The sequence below is a fragment of the Galendromus occidentalis genome, unplaced genomic scaffold (assembly GCF_000255335.2).
Source record: "Galendromus occidentalis unplaced genomic scaffold, Mocc_1.1 scf7180000077512, whole genome shotgun sequence".
NCBI lineage: Eukaryota > Metazoa > Arthropoda > Arachnida > Mesostigmata > Phytoseiidae > Galendromus > Galendromus occidentalis.
The window spans coordinates 466,837-481,196 of NW_003805500.1; the positions used below are offsets into that span (position 1 = coordinate 466,837).

Consider the following 14,360-nt stretch of genomic DNA (forward strand, 5'->3'; position numbering starts at 1 on the left):
GGGTTCCACGGGTAGACTTGGGGTTCCACGGAATCGTCGATGGAACCCAAGGGTTCCATGGAACCCCGGTTGGGAACCACTGCTCTAGCGAGCATCATTCGCGGAAGAAGTCGATTAGAGGGTTATTGGCGAGTGATTAACATGATGTTTGGGGTCTTATCATTGAAATAAGTGATTTAACGGCATTTCCCGAATTTGAAGGTATATAGTCGGGCTGGGTGCAAGATTTGTGAACGTCAGGGGATGCGGGGGAACTCGAGACATAACTTAGACCCCACAGCAACCCTGCAGTCTCTTACGCACGTACCCCTTTAGCGGAAAGTATCGAAAAAGTGGCTTATCTCAGCGAGAAATAAATGAAGACGGTATTTATTCTACCTGGATGATTGTTCTATCACCTGCATGACTTAGTTCGGTAAATTTCACACCGGATAGAACTTCTCTGAGGAGAAAATAAAGCTTCCTTCGGGGAGAAATCGGCGCTTCTGTGAATCGGACGATAGTTCCCTAACGAGTGGTCCTAGAGAAAACTTTCAGGGGGCGAAAAGATGCGGGAGTGAAAGAGCTTTCCAACGATGTCAAGCAATTCAAAATCGGTTCAGCCGTTTAGCCGCAATCGCCGATTTAGTGGAAAAATTTCAATTCTCGGGGTCACCGGGGTCAAACCCAGACCCGGTGATAATCTCAAAAGTTGCCTTTTAGGCCCAATGACCCACCATAAAAATTTCAGCGAAATCGGTCCAGCCGTTCAGAAGTTATGATTTTCCGTGGTTTCCGACCACTGTGCGGCGGTCAAGCTCGGGACATCGCCTGCGATGAGCGAGTTTCTCATCTGATGAGCATCCGAGGCCAGCGAGTGAGAACCTCCAGAGGGCATCATCACTGACGTAAGCCGGCATAGGGACCATGAGTTTTTAGATACTTTCCGACATTGCAGAATTTCCGTATGATTCGTCCCTGCGGGTGCCGGCTGATACCCGGCGGAATTGCTCCAGTGTTTTGCTCGCTCTGGCTTAGCCTCATCGGTTTGTTCTAGCTTGCTGTGACTAGGTAGCTAGGAAGGGAGCGAGATGCGAGCAAAATAGGTAGCTGTTCAACACGCAGGCGGTGCCACGAGCGGGGCCTCCGTGAAAAGTCGTTGGATTCGGTGAAGCGTCATGACTATCTGCTCCGTCTTCGTCTCCGGAACCCTGCCGTTCCTCAAAAAGTCGTCCGGAGGAGGAGAGTAGGTACTTCTCGGAGATTCAGGCAGAGACCGTGGGGGTCCCCTCCCTCCCCTTTCTTTGGTGATACCTGGGTAATCTTCTCGTTTATCCCGTGATCGAAAATCAAAACCTCAAGTCTTCGATTTTGTTTACGGTCGCGAATTCCCCGCTCTGCTCTCGAGTCGACCACGTCACGCGAGACCAGTAAGGCTCAGGACGAACGGATCGGCCTGCGGCAATTTTTTTCTGAGAAAGGGTGTTCCATAGAGAAAAGAGCCAAGTTCGTGCTTGACGCGCGACGTCGATTTTCGTGCCGATCCATTCGTCGAGGAAGCGAGGGGAGCTGGTCAAGGAAGCGACCGTCGACTTATGTCGGCAAAAATCAAATTGAAACAACACCGCTGAGTCTCGGCTTCAGAAGGCCCCGCGGATCCCGGAATGGGTCATTGACTTCTTTTTGGGCCGATGTACAAGTCGCGTACAGCGAGCGTTTCCGTGGGCATATCGTTGCTTCGGATGCCGCGACGCTCATCTTGTGCAGGTCAACTCTGAGCGAGTGCTTATATCCCGCATCGGCACGTTTACTATTCGCGTTTGATGCGCTGGAACAACGGATACGACACGCGAGTAGCTCGTACACAAAAGCGGATTGTGATGACCTTTTCGAACAGCCACGCTCTCGAGCCGTATTCGAACCGGCTGGCGGAGGCTTGAGTTCCAGATATTGTTCCCGATCACAACAATGATTGTCTGGCCAACAATCTCGCTTTGTTGCCAAGAATATCGGAGAGCTCGAAAAGAACGAGCTCCAGGCTCAGGAGCTTACCCGCGGCATTCGCCACGCGTGTGACTCGCCTTAGCGATCGGCAGCTTTCGTGTTCAGGAAACGTACAGAGCGAGCCCGAGCCCGAGGATTCGAGCAACGCGAAACCGTGGGGGAGGAGCGGCGGATGCGAAAAGACGAAGCATGAAATGTCATACTGTCATGTTGTTGTTAGGGTGGGTCTATATATAGCAGCAGGCATATTCTAATCTCGGCATAAGGTCAGCAAACCACGCAGGAAAGGAACGAACGGCCCGACTCTTGCTCTAGGGCGAGGTCAGCTTCCGTTTTTGGCCGTGCCCGTGGTCGAATGTGACGGCATCGTGTTTCCTCTAGAATCGCTCTTTCAAGTCGAAGGCTCACGTCTCGCAGGAGGACTCATTCCCGTACCAAGAGCCGAAAAAGAGCGCGCTGCGTAGAGCAAAGGATCATAGCGGAATCGGTATTCGACGTCTTGGGAGGATAGTCGGGCCGCGCGAGGACGAACCTCACGCAATGCCCGTGAGGCCGTGAGGAGGCCGAGCTCTGTGGAAGGAATTATTTTCGAATTCCCTAGTTAGCTTTGAGTGTCCCCGTTATCCATATGAGAACAAGGACAACTCGATCTCTCAAGATTTTTTGTCCACGGCCCTCCAATTAGGCGAGCTCCGTCAGCGTAGAGGTCGTCAGTCGGTCCTACGTACCAGACACTCCAGGAACTGTTCCTCTGTTTGACGTGGAATGGTTTCGCGAGAGCGTTACCTAGCCGCGAGAGAATTCTATTCCATCAACCCGAGTCGCGATCTCGACCGCTGAACGACTGGTGGATGTTCATCCACGGGGAACCTCGGCAGTAAGCCGTCCGTGCTTAGTTTCCGGACTGCGGGAAAAAAACGCAAACCGACCTTGCGGTGTGACATCACAGGCCGTATAAAGAGCTAGTGACGAGGTTCCGGAGGCACAGCTGCCAGAGATAGAGAGAGATCAACGGCACGAATCGACGCAGCAGTCATTATTCATGAGAGTTGCCCTATGCATGTGAAGTAGAATTTAGGAATCTAGGTCTTGCTTTAGAACGGGTATTCTGAGACATTGAATAATGTGATTACCTAAACGGATAGAGCGAGCGAGCATTCCTGCCTATGCCGCGGTTCAATAGTTCGAGCGCATGGACCGGAATAACCTGAAACAATCATCGAACGCGAAGGAGCTAAAAATAAATCACCGCGATCACTTCCGACGAAAGATAGCTCCTTGATGAGCATCATCGCCCTGTAATCGATCGGTGAATGCTCCGCAATCATTTGCGTACAACAAGTACTCTGCCGTGCGTTTCTAAATTTGAGCCTACGACTTCACAGGGCCCGTCCTTGGAGGTCCCTATAGTGCTTCTCCACAATGGGGAGATCGATCAAATGATACTGAGTATTCTGGGAATGTCGATGCATCGCTCAGATACGGCTACTCCGTTCGGACTGCGGAACTTCTCAATCAAATATCGTTTAGAATCGAGCTGTTTGCAAATCTCTGATGGCTGATGCCGGCGCCGATCGAAATCACGGATCCGCTGCCTCGCCCGCTCGGCCCTATCGAGATGAACCCCGCTCGGCCCTATCGAGATGAACCCCGCTCGTCGGGAGGCCTGATTAATGCGTCACGTTTGAGGCTTTCGCCTACTCGGAGATGAGGATGACTCCCTTGGGAATTCACCCGGCGTAGAATTCCCAGCACGACATTTGTCGGATCTTGTTTTGCGATGCGAGTCTCTGAAGGAGCGGATAAGGTCCGAGCTCCAGTGGAAAGCGGAGAATCGCTGCGAGCGAACCATTCAAGTCTTTCACGTGAGCTCGAGAGCTGTGGCTGACGTGGAAACGGAACCCGTGGTTGATATGAAGTTTATTCGGTATAGGTCAGCCTCCGAGGAATCCCAGCCCTCTTCCTGAAGAACGATCAAAACTCTAGCTCACGGCCGCGGAAATTTTCCTGCAAACTCATCCTCAATGTTATATTGCCGTGTACCTTCGTTACCCTGGATGCCGAGGGGATGAATCGCAATAGTGAGACAGTGGTGAGAGGAGGCCTGTCCCACTGAACCTCCGTCGTGATTGACTGGTTGATCATTCGATTAATTCATGCATCCATTTGGCTTTAAATTACCCACCCTAATTCTCTAGTTACGCAAACAAAGTTGATGCATCAATTGCTCCATTCAGTTGTTCTACTTAGGGCCCTGTTCAAGACGGCACGACTGTTCCCTTATATTCTTCCGGTGTTCCCTTCGCACTGCCGTCGTCGCGTGAGGGCAGCGGCGTGCCAGTGTTCAATCGTCCAGAAAAAAAAAATGGGGGTGCATATATCCGGAAGGTCTGTCCGTTATGTGGGTCACTTGCGAATACAAGCGCCACGAGCCCGATTTCGAGTTTCATAACGAGACACGGAGCAAACGTATTCTCCACTCGAAGCGGAATCTAGCGTGACTGTCCGCTTTCAATTACCCTCCGCTGCGAGTACGAATCCAATCGCCTGCCCTAGCTCGCGGTGCGCTGCGGAACAATGACAAATCTGCAGGCCGGTTGATTGTATCCATGGGAATCTCTTCGTTCTGACTGCTTCAGCGGAGTTATTTTTGTATAGAAAAGTCTCTATGTCCTTGAGAGAGAAACATTGCCCCGTTGAAGCCTCACAATCGCAGCTGAAGAGACGCTGTAGATGACGCCGGAATTATCCGGGGAAGCGAATATCAGAAGTCATCAATAGGAACTATTGATTGGCAACTGAGAGGAAGAACGTCGACCTACCGCGTTCCGCATACGAACCGGGAACAGCGGATCCTTTGCTGAAGACGGAAAACGATATTCTTCCCTCTACTGATTGCCGGGAAGGCCAAACTGAAATTAGAGGAAGGGTAAAACGCTGACGCAAGGTGAGTCCGGAGTCTCTACCGTTGGCTCACGGGAAGACCTCATCGATGCTTGTGGCTACCTTCACATTTGATTGAAAGTACCCAGTCCAAATCATACCGTTGACTACGGAAAAAATCGCGTTATCAGCAGCCCCAGCAGGGAATATTCTCCTGTCATCACATGCTCTGGCAGCGGCTTCTTCGATTTCCAGAGGACCAGGCTACGGACGGTTTCTGGTCGATGAGAATCATTTAAAGCCTCCCACGGCTCTCGGCGAGCGGTATAAGCTTTCCTTGGCGCACGGGCACTCATTTTCTATTTTCATCCGCGCGATCCACTGCGAGAGTCGCTCGTTTGTCGCCCGTTCCCACCTAGTGCGCTCGCAGAGCTCGAGGAGCTTCTAATGATCTTCTTGCTCCGAGTCGTACGATCATCCACAGTCTTAGATACATATGCGGTGTCCGGATTTAAAGCGGAGCTGTGTCAGGTCAACACGGAATTGATCGTCATATCCTCGGAGAGTCCCAAAAGAGCGACGGCGTGAATTAGTCGGGGAGCAATCATGTGAGCTGATAACTCGGCCCAGCATTTGCGGTCTCGGGACGAGGACACGGCATCGACGGGCTCAGCTTTGTTGGTGTCAGGCTCGCCGTAAACAGAGGGAGCTTCGAATGACCGAGTAGCTGAGAGCATTAAGGCCTGCGATTGACTCACAAATTCCAACGATCCAGCAGTGAGGTCGTTCTGTGGACAGCGTAAAAGAGATTCAAGCACGCAGATGCATCCCCGCTTACACCTATGAGAGAATCATTGGGGCAGCAAAGCGGTCCACTGGAATCGTCGACCACGGATCCGCTGTTGACATTCATTCCGAGAGTCGTACCCCTACTCTCGTTGCAGGTCAATACATTCATGCTCTGGATCACTCGACTTTGTCATCGAACGATGGTCTCAGAAAAGGTTCCTGCTCGCTGCAACAATGATTTTGCGAAAATGAACGGAGGCAGTTTCAATTCTACTGGGTCGGACGGAATTCCGGCATGCTCGATTGTAGATAATTGCGTGTAGAACGCCAGCTAATAGCAAGGCGCAATCGATAATGATCATTCCGAGGAACTGCCGTCGATCACAATCGATTTCTCGAGAAAACCTTTGCTGAGCAAGGGAGTCCGCTCCAAGCTATCGGAGAACAAAAATAATTGATCTATTCGAAAGAGAAAAAGATTCGCTCCCCTTACACTCTTCGTGCGTCCGGCCTTGGCGCTACCCACGTCTCGATGACTTACACCTCCGACCTTTCAGTCAGCGATACTTCGTCGATTCGCTCAGCCGACCGAGGCTTTAGTCAACTGAGTTCGCACAAACTTCACCCTCGCTGCGATACTGCGATCGAAGCTAATCGAGCGATCACAGTCTCACCGTAAAACTAATCGATTACCATATTTAATTCCAGGGGAGCGTGCCGTGAGCAGCTCGATGCCAGGTGAACCACGCGGCCGGGGCATGAAGGTCTCGGAGCACCGGACGACCTTTATGGTCACTCTGGGACTCCTGCTCTACTTCCTATGGATGGACGTAGCTCTGTACTATCGAATACAGAGTTTACCACCCCCATCGGCACCGGAGACACCTCCCCCGATCTCAGGAGAGAAACCTCAAGCCGGTCCACCGAGACTTTTCTCACCGTTCACGGGTTGGTACAAGTTTACCGATATGCTCATGATCGTTCAAAGCATCTACGTATAGGTATTCGTTTGCCTTCGGGGTCAGTCTCCTGCAAGCATATCCGTACAAGCTTACATGTAGATCAAGTTTCCGAATATTGCCAGAACTAGGGCCCGAGAAAGAGACTTCAGTCTCCCAAGATGAGATTTTTCTTGGGACCGGGTGGGATAACCTGTCAGAAAGAGGTAATCAGCTAGATTCAGCCGGGACTTTTGCTTTAATTTCCAGGCCTATCAATAAAGATGATGATGTTGGACCAAGTCAACAACTACATACACACACCTCTAGCAAATATATTCAGCAAGGTGACGAATTTCTCTGAGGTTCTCTCGTTCATATCGCCGAATATGGTCTCGTTCGCGGGCTTCCTCTCGGCATGCGCTGCAGCCAGATTCGTCATGGTAAGTGTTCGTGGTTCTGCGTTGTTTCGAGAGTTCGACAGTGATCGATGTAGTCGCCACCAATGTACTCGAGTCCCACTTCTTTCGACGAGAATATCTCTACTCCAAGTCGGATACTTCTGTTTATAAACTCCGTCTCGGAACCGATCCGACCGAATCGTAGCTCGACTGAGCGTTCCATTCCCTCCTCGATTCGGTATCCCACGATTAATTCCGTCTTTACGGCCGAGAGCAGAAATTTCCCCGACGTCCACAGAGGGGTGCTTCGCCCTTATTTCACGGCGGATAGGGCGGTCAGAACGAATCTCTTTATTTTTCTCCGAGAAACCGGAGTACGCTTCTACTGAAGGTCCAGAGTCCTTTCCGTCAGAAGTTAATGAGGAAGAGTAAATGGAATCATTCATCTTTTCCACAGCACGACTCGTTATCTATGCACCGCTTGGCTGTTTTCATGTTCTGTTTGAGAACCTGGTTCGACGCTTTGGACGGCACGATAGCGCGAGAGAGACGACACATGGTCCAGTTTGTGTCTCTAAGAAATACCTCAGGTTACGTCGTCGACGGTGTCGCCGACGCCTGCGGCTTCAGCGTTTTCCTAATCGGTGAGTCTTATATAATCTCCGAGGTCACTACTACGGACCGTCCCTCGCCGCTCTCGATTTTCGGTCGGCTCCACGCGTGATCAGCGGGACCGCTTCCTCCGTGTCATGGACCGAACGTGCAAGACCGCATCTAACGAGCGCTCCATGCCTCCTCAGGTTGTTTCTTCTTCCTGAGACGGAAACTTCCTACTTGTAAATTGTATTTGCCAATGTCGCAGCACGAGAAAAGTAGAGCTTCGAATTATATGCCATACTCGCCGAAGCGGATCGCAACAGTCGTCGGTTGCTTCGGACTCCAGCTGGCCATCAGTTGCGTCTTCTGGGACCATTACATCAGCGAATATCATGACCTCTTGGAAGTTCGTTCGCCGCAAATCAATCCTCATGATCAGTCCGAAGTTCTCCGGTCTTCGCTCATGTGGATCATCATGTGGTTCTGGAGAGTGTCGAACGCCCACTCGTTGATGCACTTTTTCTTGTTTTTCATTTTCTGTGATCACATGTGGGACTTCCTGTTATGGATCCAGTATATCGGACTCGTCAATATCGGTGTACTGGTGGCCTTCACCGAACTTCATCTCAGAAGCGTGAGTCCCATCGATCTATCTGAATATATAAACGCCAAATGCACAGTAGTTCTCCCTAGAGAGTTTTTCGCCGTTCCCCGGAACTCGAATCGGAACCTCTCATCTGGAGGATTCGTGTTTTATAATTCCTTCAATTTTCGCAGGTGAAGACTTATCTGCTGTGAAGACAGCTCGATTCAGAAACGCGCCAAACTCATAATAAAATAGTAACGTCAGAGAAAGAACCAAGTCTCATGACCCCGGACTCGAGAAATGTAAATAAATCAGACAGTCGCCATGCGACTATGCGTCTCGTGATTTTCGTTTTCCTTCGGTGTGATAGGGCTGGGCATCTTAAGGGCGGTCGATACAGATTTCCGTCTCTGAGTGCTCTACTCTCGAGTCGAAATCATCCGAGGAATGATGAAGGGAAGTTCATTCCCTCAAGGAGAGCATGAATTCTCCATCTCAAGAGTACTACGAATCCCTCATCTATCTGAATATTTTATCGCTGCCAGGAGGGAAATACGTGACGGCTGATATTTATGGTGCTGTTTAACGCATCGGCTCAGGAGTCAAGCTCGGGTTCGCTCGTTGTTTGCTCGAACTCGGCGTTCCAGCCTTCTAGCGGCGTCATTGCTTTACGCGCCCCGCCCACGGAGCGCTGTCGAATTCAAAGCAAGGACGGATAAGCGTTCCGCATGACCTGTCCTAGCAGCTATCAGTTCGTTCACGAGCAGCCGGATTGTGGAGGCACTTCAAAGTATGCATCGATCGCGTAAGCGCTCAACGCGCTCCGGGAATGGAGTTGTTCTCTAGTCGGAATGAACAGAATCTACAGAATCGATCCGCCGTTTTTGAGTGCTCAGTCGAGCATCCCCGATTCCGGCTGATCGATTCAAAGATGGAATCTGCGCAACGACAGGTCAGTGGCTGCTGAGCACGGAATCCGGATACCGTGAGCTGCATGCAACTTCCGTTATAATTCTCGAAGCGACGACCCGTGGGTCCTCTGTGCCGAGGCTCCAAAGGTCAATCGTGGCGCGGGCTAATCGCGGATGATCTTGGAGCCCGCGAAGCCGCCGAGTCATCTATCTTCCCAGAACGATAGGCGATGTCACACTTTGATTCATACGGCATTTAACACATATATATACGCTCTGGAGAGTCTCGATTCTCACGCGGCTGGGTCGCGGTCCTCAGATCCCAACATAGCGTTCCTGTATCGAAGGTTGTCGATCGATCGATATCGGCAAGCTCCTGCCAAGATTCCCGAATCATTATTTTTGCACCTAGAGTTTCGAACGCGAAGCAGGTGCCTGGGCACTTTCTCCTCTGTCTCGATCAAAGACCCATTGCTTTCAGGGGAAACGCTCGGAAGGGAATTTTTCCTGGCTGAAGGTTCCGCGAGGGTTTCCGTGAGGTTTCTCGTAGTAAGGCTCCGAGGCTCTTCCTCCGGCTCCCCGTGCGGGCGTGCGGGTTTCCGTGAGAGACATTCGATCTCGGCTGCCAGCCGAATTATCAGGTTCTGGTCAGGAGGCTCCATGATATCTCCAGTATCCTCAGGGCCCGATGGACAAGCTCGTGGATATACGAATATGAGATGGCGGAAGCGCGCGCGGGACATGTGAAGATCTGCGTTGGATCGGCCGGCGTTTTTATTCACTGAATCGTTGAGCGCAGAACTGGGGAATGGAGGATGGGAAGCAGGAACTCCAGACGCATACAGCCGAGACCTTGTAACTTGTTGTCTAATAATTTCGCCGTGCGTTTCCTTCAAGATTCAGACGCGCGGGCTATGAGCCCTTGACTGTTCTGGGGCAGGGAGACACCCTCCCTCCTGAATCCATTCCGAGCATCCGGATACATCAGGAATGAATCGCCGACGCTCAAGGACTCGGATATCAGGCTTGGCCCCGTAAACCGACTCAGCCGCCGTCTCCTCTCTCCGTCCGTGAACCCCGTCTTCGAAAAGGTGCCGTTTTGGTTCGAATCCTCAGAACTTCGAGGAGGGACGTGCTTTTCCGAGCGGGTCCTTCGACCTTCTTATGAGAACGACGAATACCGGGATTCCTGGCGTTATCCCGTATATTTACCAGACGGGACACTGTTCTTGCGCAATTCGAATCTAACAGCTTGAGCGAGAGCATCAGATATCTCTCGAGCCGTTCCCGTCGAGTTCTTCGCATCGTGTAACATACGTGCCGCCATTAGGACTGTGCCCCGGGGGAAGCAAAAACGAGGATCGAAGCGGAAGATGTCCGAATCCGCATCCGACCGAGCCGGTTATTTGAATAAGGAATGACTGGATATCGCAGCTCAGACATAGTTCATAGTAGGAACGCTGACCGAGAGACGGTCGTTACAATATTCTTGCCGTCAGATAGACTTAAGATTACACCCGAGTGAATGTCTAATTTTTCGGTGGTGACCATTTTATAGCTTTCAAGCTGAGGTACAACGCTCAGTCAAGAGCAGAGGATCAATTATTGTTCTGTATGTCCAGTTCGTGATTTATCAGCGAGATGTTTTTCTCCAATATCCGGAAGTAACTATCCATGGAGGCGACCGCTTCATGGGACTTCGGGGAGTCCAACCTGTCTGGTTTCACAGCCTAGAAGAAAATCAGAATGATTTGAATTTGCGCTCCTTGATGTCGACTGATTGGAGTTTAGACTCATGGGAGCGTCGCGAGTTGCGAGCGTCAGGATAGAATCAGAGAGCACGAATCCCTCAGCTCAGAAAGCTATCGAGGCGAACCTCTTTCAGACGACAAACGACATCGCTGTAGTCTTTGTTTCCTCTGAACTCTTGGCCGTCTTGGAGCGCAGTTTTCACTTCTCTGAGCATCTCAATGAGTTTCAGATCATCTTCTCGCTGCGTGGAGCTGGAATTGTGTTGAGGGGAGAACATTTTCAAGCTTGAAGAGTCCTGCAATCTTGAGGATGACAGTTTCTCCAACTCATTGATGGTCTTCTTGTCCTTCACGTGTTTCCTGAAAGCGCGATCCGGATGTAAGACTTATTGCTCCTCGACAGAAATTGGTTTACACGCCATCCACCTTCGAGTTTAGCGGCGTCAAGGTTGGCGCATCGACCGTCAATGCTAATACCTCTTCAGCTTATCCATCTCCTCCCGAAGAACTTGGATTTCATTCCGAAGCTTATCGTTTTCTCGGAGCATGTCGTTTTTTTCTTTAGAAGCCTGCGTCACGTACTCGTGTCCAGCTAGGACTTTTTTCAATGTTGATATAAGATCATTGAACATGGGGTACGATGGATAGTAATGCGGCTGGAAGATCAACGATGATTTTTCGTGAAATTTCCATGATTGACGACGGATAATTCTTGACTTCATTCCCGTTATGCTTTTCCGAAGCCTTTGAAAACCAACCATGGTTTTAGCCGTGTGTTCCAGACCGTCGAGCTGGGTTCTTATGAGCCGGCACTGTAGCTCTGCCCTCTCGAAGTCTTTCCCTCCGAATGATTCCAGCCTCGCGAGTAGTTCTCTGAGCATTCGGAGATTGACGGACGCTTCCTCCACTTCTTTCTGGACTCGAGAAACTTTCTCGGATAGGTGGCCGATCTCGCCGTAAAATCTCTCCAGTTGCTCTTGGAGAACAGTCCTTTCGGACGGAAATCGGGAAACGCAACCTGTGGGTCGATATTCGTCAGAGCTCTCCGACGACTCGAAATTCACCTTCAGCTTGCATCAACGACCAGCATGCTCCACAGCTCCGGGGCGGAGCGGCAATAGAGGTTTTCGAGATGATTGGGATATACCAGCTTCAGACATAACTCACCTTGACTCGTACCGTGGGACGCACGGGACGAGTTCTCTCCCGATGTCCGCGGACTCACAGGGAGGGATTCCTTCTGAGATCGTCGTCTATCTTCGTCCGGATGACTCGTCGATGATTTCTTCGAGGATTGCATCTTTGTGTTCGCCTGTTTCGGGACAGAACACGGGGTGAGCTCGTTGTACAATGAAATTCAGATGGATAAGATTCCGAGTCAAAACTTTTCAATCGCCAGCGACCTCTGTGCCTTCGCTATTTCAATACGCGATGCTTCCCCAGATATCTTCCTGTCGATTTCCCGCGCGGGATCGATTACATGCAACTTACGTGGTGAGAATGTCGAGAACCGGCGGGAACGAACGGGCCGACGGTAGCTCCTCTGGTGCAAGAAGTTTTGCTTAGTATATTTCTCATATTCATCATTGCTAGCACTCAGAGATTATTCGGCATTCTTATCGTCGAATTGTCTTAATGGAACTTGCTCGGAATGTGGGTCTTTAGAATCGCTGGGTGCGCGGTTTGATTCCGGCAATCTCCGAAAAATTTCTAATTTTCTCGGAAACTCACACCATGGTGGGAAACACGGAGCGGGAATTCCGAGGCAGGCTACGATCAACACCGTCCCGCTACGGAGCCTTATGACGACACGAACAGCTGAATCGTCAACAGATGATTATCGTGTGAGAAGAAATCTGAGTTCTTGGCGTTTTCTCCTAAGCGCGGGTTTGAAACATAAACAAGCATAACAAAGCAGTAAGAGGGAGTAGCGAATCTGCGCCCTGGGGGAGAAGAGCGAGTCGGGGCGCGCAATTTTGAATTCGAGCTCCGCCCTCACATGGGATGTGGGAGTATTTCTGTATGGAAGCATACTTCCTGTAGCGGCCGACCAAACTCCGTGGACGAAACGTCCCTCAACGGGACTCCACCGTCTGGCCTTCCCCATCCAGCTAATCACTTCCCAGACGTTTTCGGGCTGTTCCGGAAGAGATATCAAGCTGCGCGAAAATCTCAAGTCGTAGGCGGATTGCGCCGAGGATATCTGGATGATTGGTATTCCACCGAATTGATATCAGAAAACCCCTAGGTGACGCGTGTGAGGCCCGAAGTGCTGCCCTTTCGAGAAGGAAAAGAAGGAGGTGGGAGTTTCTCAGTTTTGGCCATACGATTCGTCGCTTTATTCCTCATCTCGCTGTACAGGAGTAACAATTTATTTTGTTTGATTTCTTCCTTTCGCACCATTTCTCGCGGAAGAACAACTAACTAGAGGATAATTGAGTACACGATACATTTTTCCCCGAAAGTCTGTCGGTTTCGGCTACTACACATCGTTTCCTGAGGCCTTTCACAATGCGTTGCGGGAATAATTCAACTCTGCGCTTAAGTGATGAACGTTCCACTTTCGATTACGTATCATCGTTCCTCTAACTACGATGCATTTCCTTTCCTTTCGGTAAGTTATCCTTCTCGCAGGGAGTGTGCCCTCAATCTGAAGTGATTGAATATTACAATAATTTCTCCTTCCTTTGCGGAATCTCAATCCTTTCGCGATGATCACTGGATTATTTTCTCCATGAACACTTTGTTGATTCGAGCTCAAGGACGACATGATAACTTGTATAAAACTGAAAACCTAGCTAATTATATCACATCGACCGCGAAACCATACACCTTTGGGAGACGGTTCTAATGCCCTCGCGCAGCAAGCCGAAAATTTGGAGATCTGATCCGTTTTCCACTCTCAATTACCAATTCCAATACAGTGTCGCGGCCGACGCGTTCTGTTTCTCGCTTCCACAGCTCCCTATGCATTCAATTTGTAAGTTCGAGTTCTATCTGTCGATTCCTCCTTTATGTGTCAGGGTGTTTCCACAGATGCTCGATTAAAAATAACATCTACGAAGGAGAGGACGGGACAATGGAGTGGTTTGAGACTTTCTTGAAATCTCTCCTCCGATTCGAATCCAACAACGCCGGAAATAGAAAATTACCCTCCTGAATCATCCCTCGGAGTTTCATGACGCGACAGTGCCTCCAGACGTTGTCAGATTTTTTCGGAAGAAGTCTGGCAAAGAAGAGCATCTCTGAAACTGAAAGCTCTTGTGAACTTTTGAGGACTTTCTCTCAACTCTCGAAGAAGCGCCATATCACAAATGAAGTTTTTCTACTTCAGGAAGTCTTCCATAATCAGCACCTTCTTCAGCGGTTTCGTTTTTTTCACGGTGGGTTTGAATGTAGTCGTTGAACAGTGCGAAGCCCCCGGAACCCACTCTGCGTAACTCGACAGATGTCGTCATCAGGGGAATCGAAGGGTGTGATCATGAATATATCGGAGAAATCAGAAGTTATGGGGAGACAAA

The 14,360-nt window shown here is 50.3% G+C and overlaps 2 protein-coding genes across 2 annotated transcripts in view; one reads left to right on the plus strand and one right to left on the minus strand.

Annotated features, from left to right (window-relative positions):
• Positions 1–8,515, plus strand: part of Cpes (Ceramide phosphoethanolamine synthase) — a 12,826-nt gene extending 4,311 nt beyond the window's left edge. Inside the window, exons 2-6 of the mRNA XM_003747065.2 lie at positions 6,364–6,603; positions 6,864–7,036; positions 7,452–7,638; positions 7,795–8,225; positions 8,369–8,515. Coding sequence (XP_003747113.1) covers positions 6,364–6,603; positions 6,864–7,036; positions 7,452–7,638; positions 7,795–8,225; positions 8,369–8,389 — 1,052 coding nt within the window. The 3' untranslated portion in view covers positions 8,390–8,515. The remainder of the gene's footprint in view (positions 1–6,363; positions 6,604–6,863; positions 7,037–7,451; positions 7,639–7,794; positions 8,226–8,368) is intronic.
• Positions 8,516–10,686: 2,171 nt separating this feature from the next.
• LOC100904629 (uncharacterized) lies at positions 10,687–12,737 on the minus strand. Its single transcript, XM_003747134.1, has 7 exons — positions 12,571–12,737; positions 12,331–12,382; positions 12,007–12,151; positions 11,598–11,857; positions 11,317–11,495; positions 10,965–11,199; positions 10,687–10,818 (listed from the first exon to the last, which is right to left on the minus strand). The coding sequence occupies exons 1-7, from the start codon at positions 12,573–12,575 to the stop codon at positions 10,687–10,689; spliced, it is 1,008 nt and encodes a 335-aa protein (XP_003747182.1). The 5' UTR covers positions 12,576–12,737.
• Between the last annotated feature and the right edge of the window lie 1,623 nt (positions 12,738–14,360).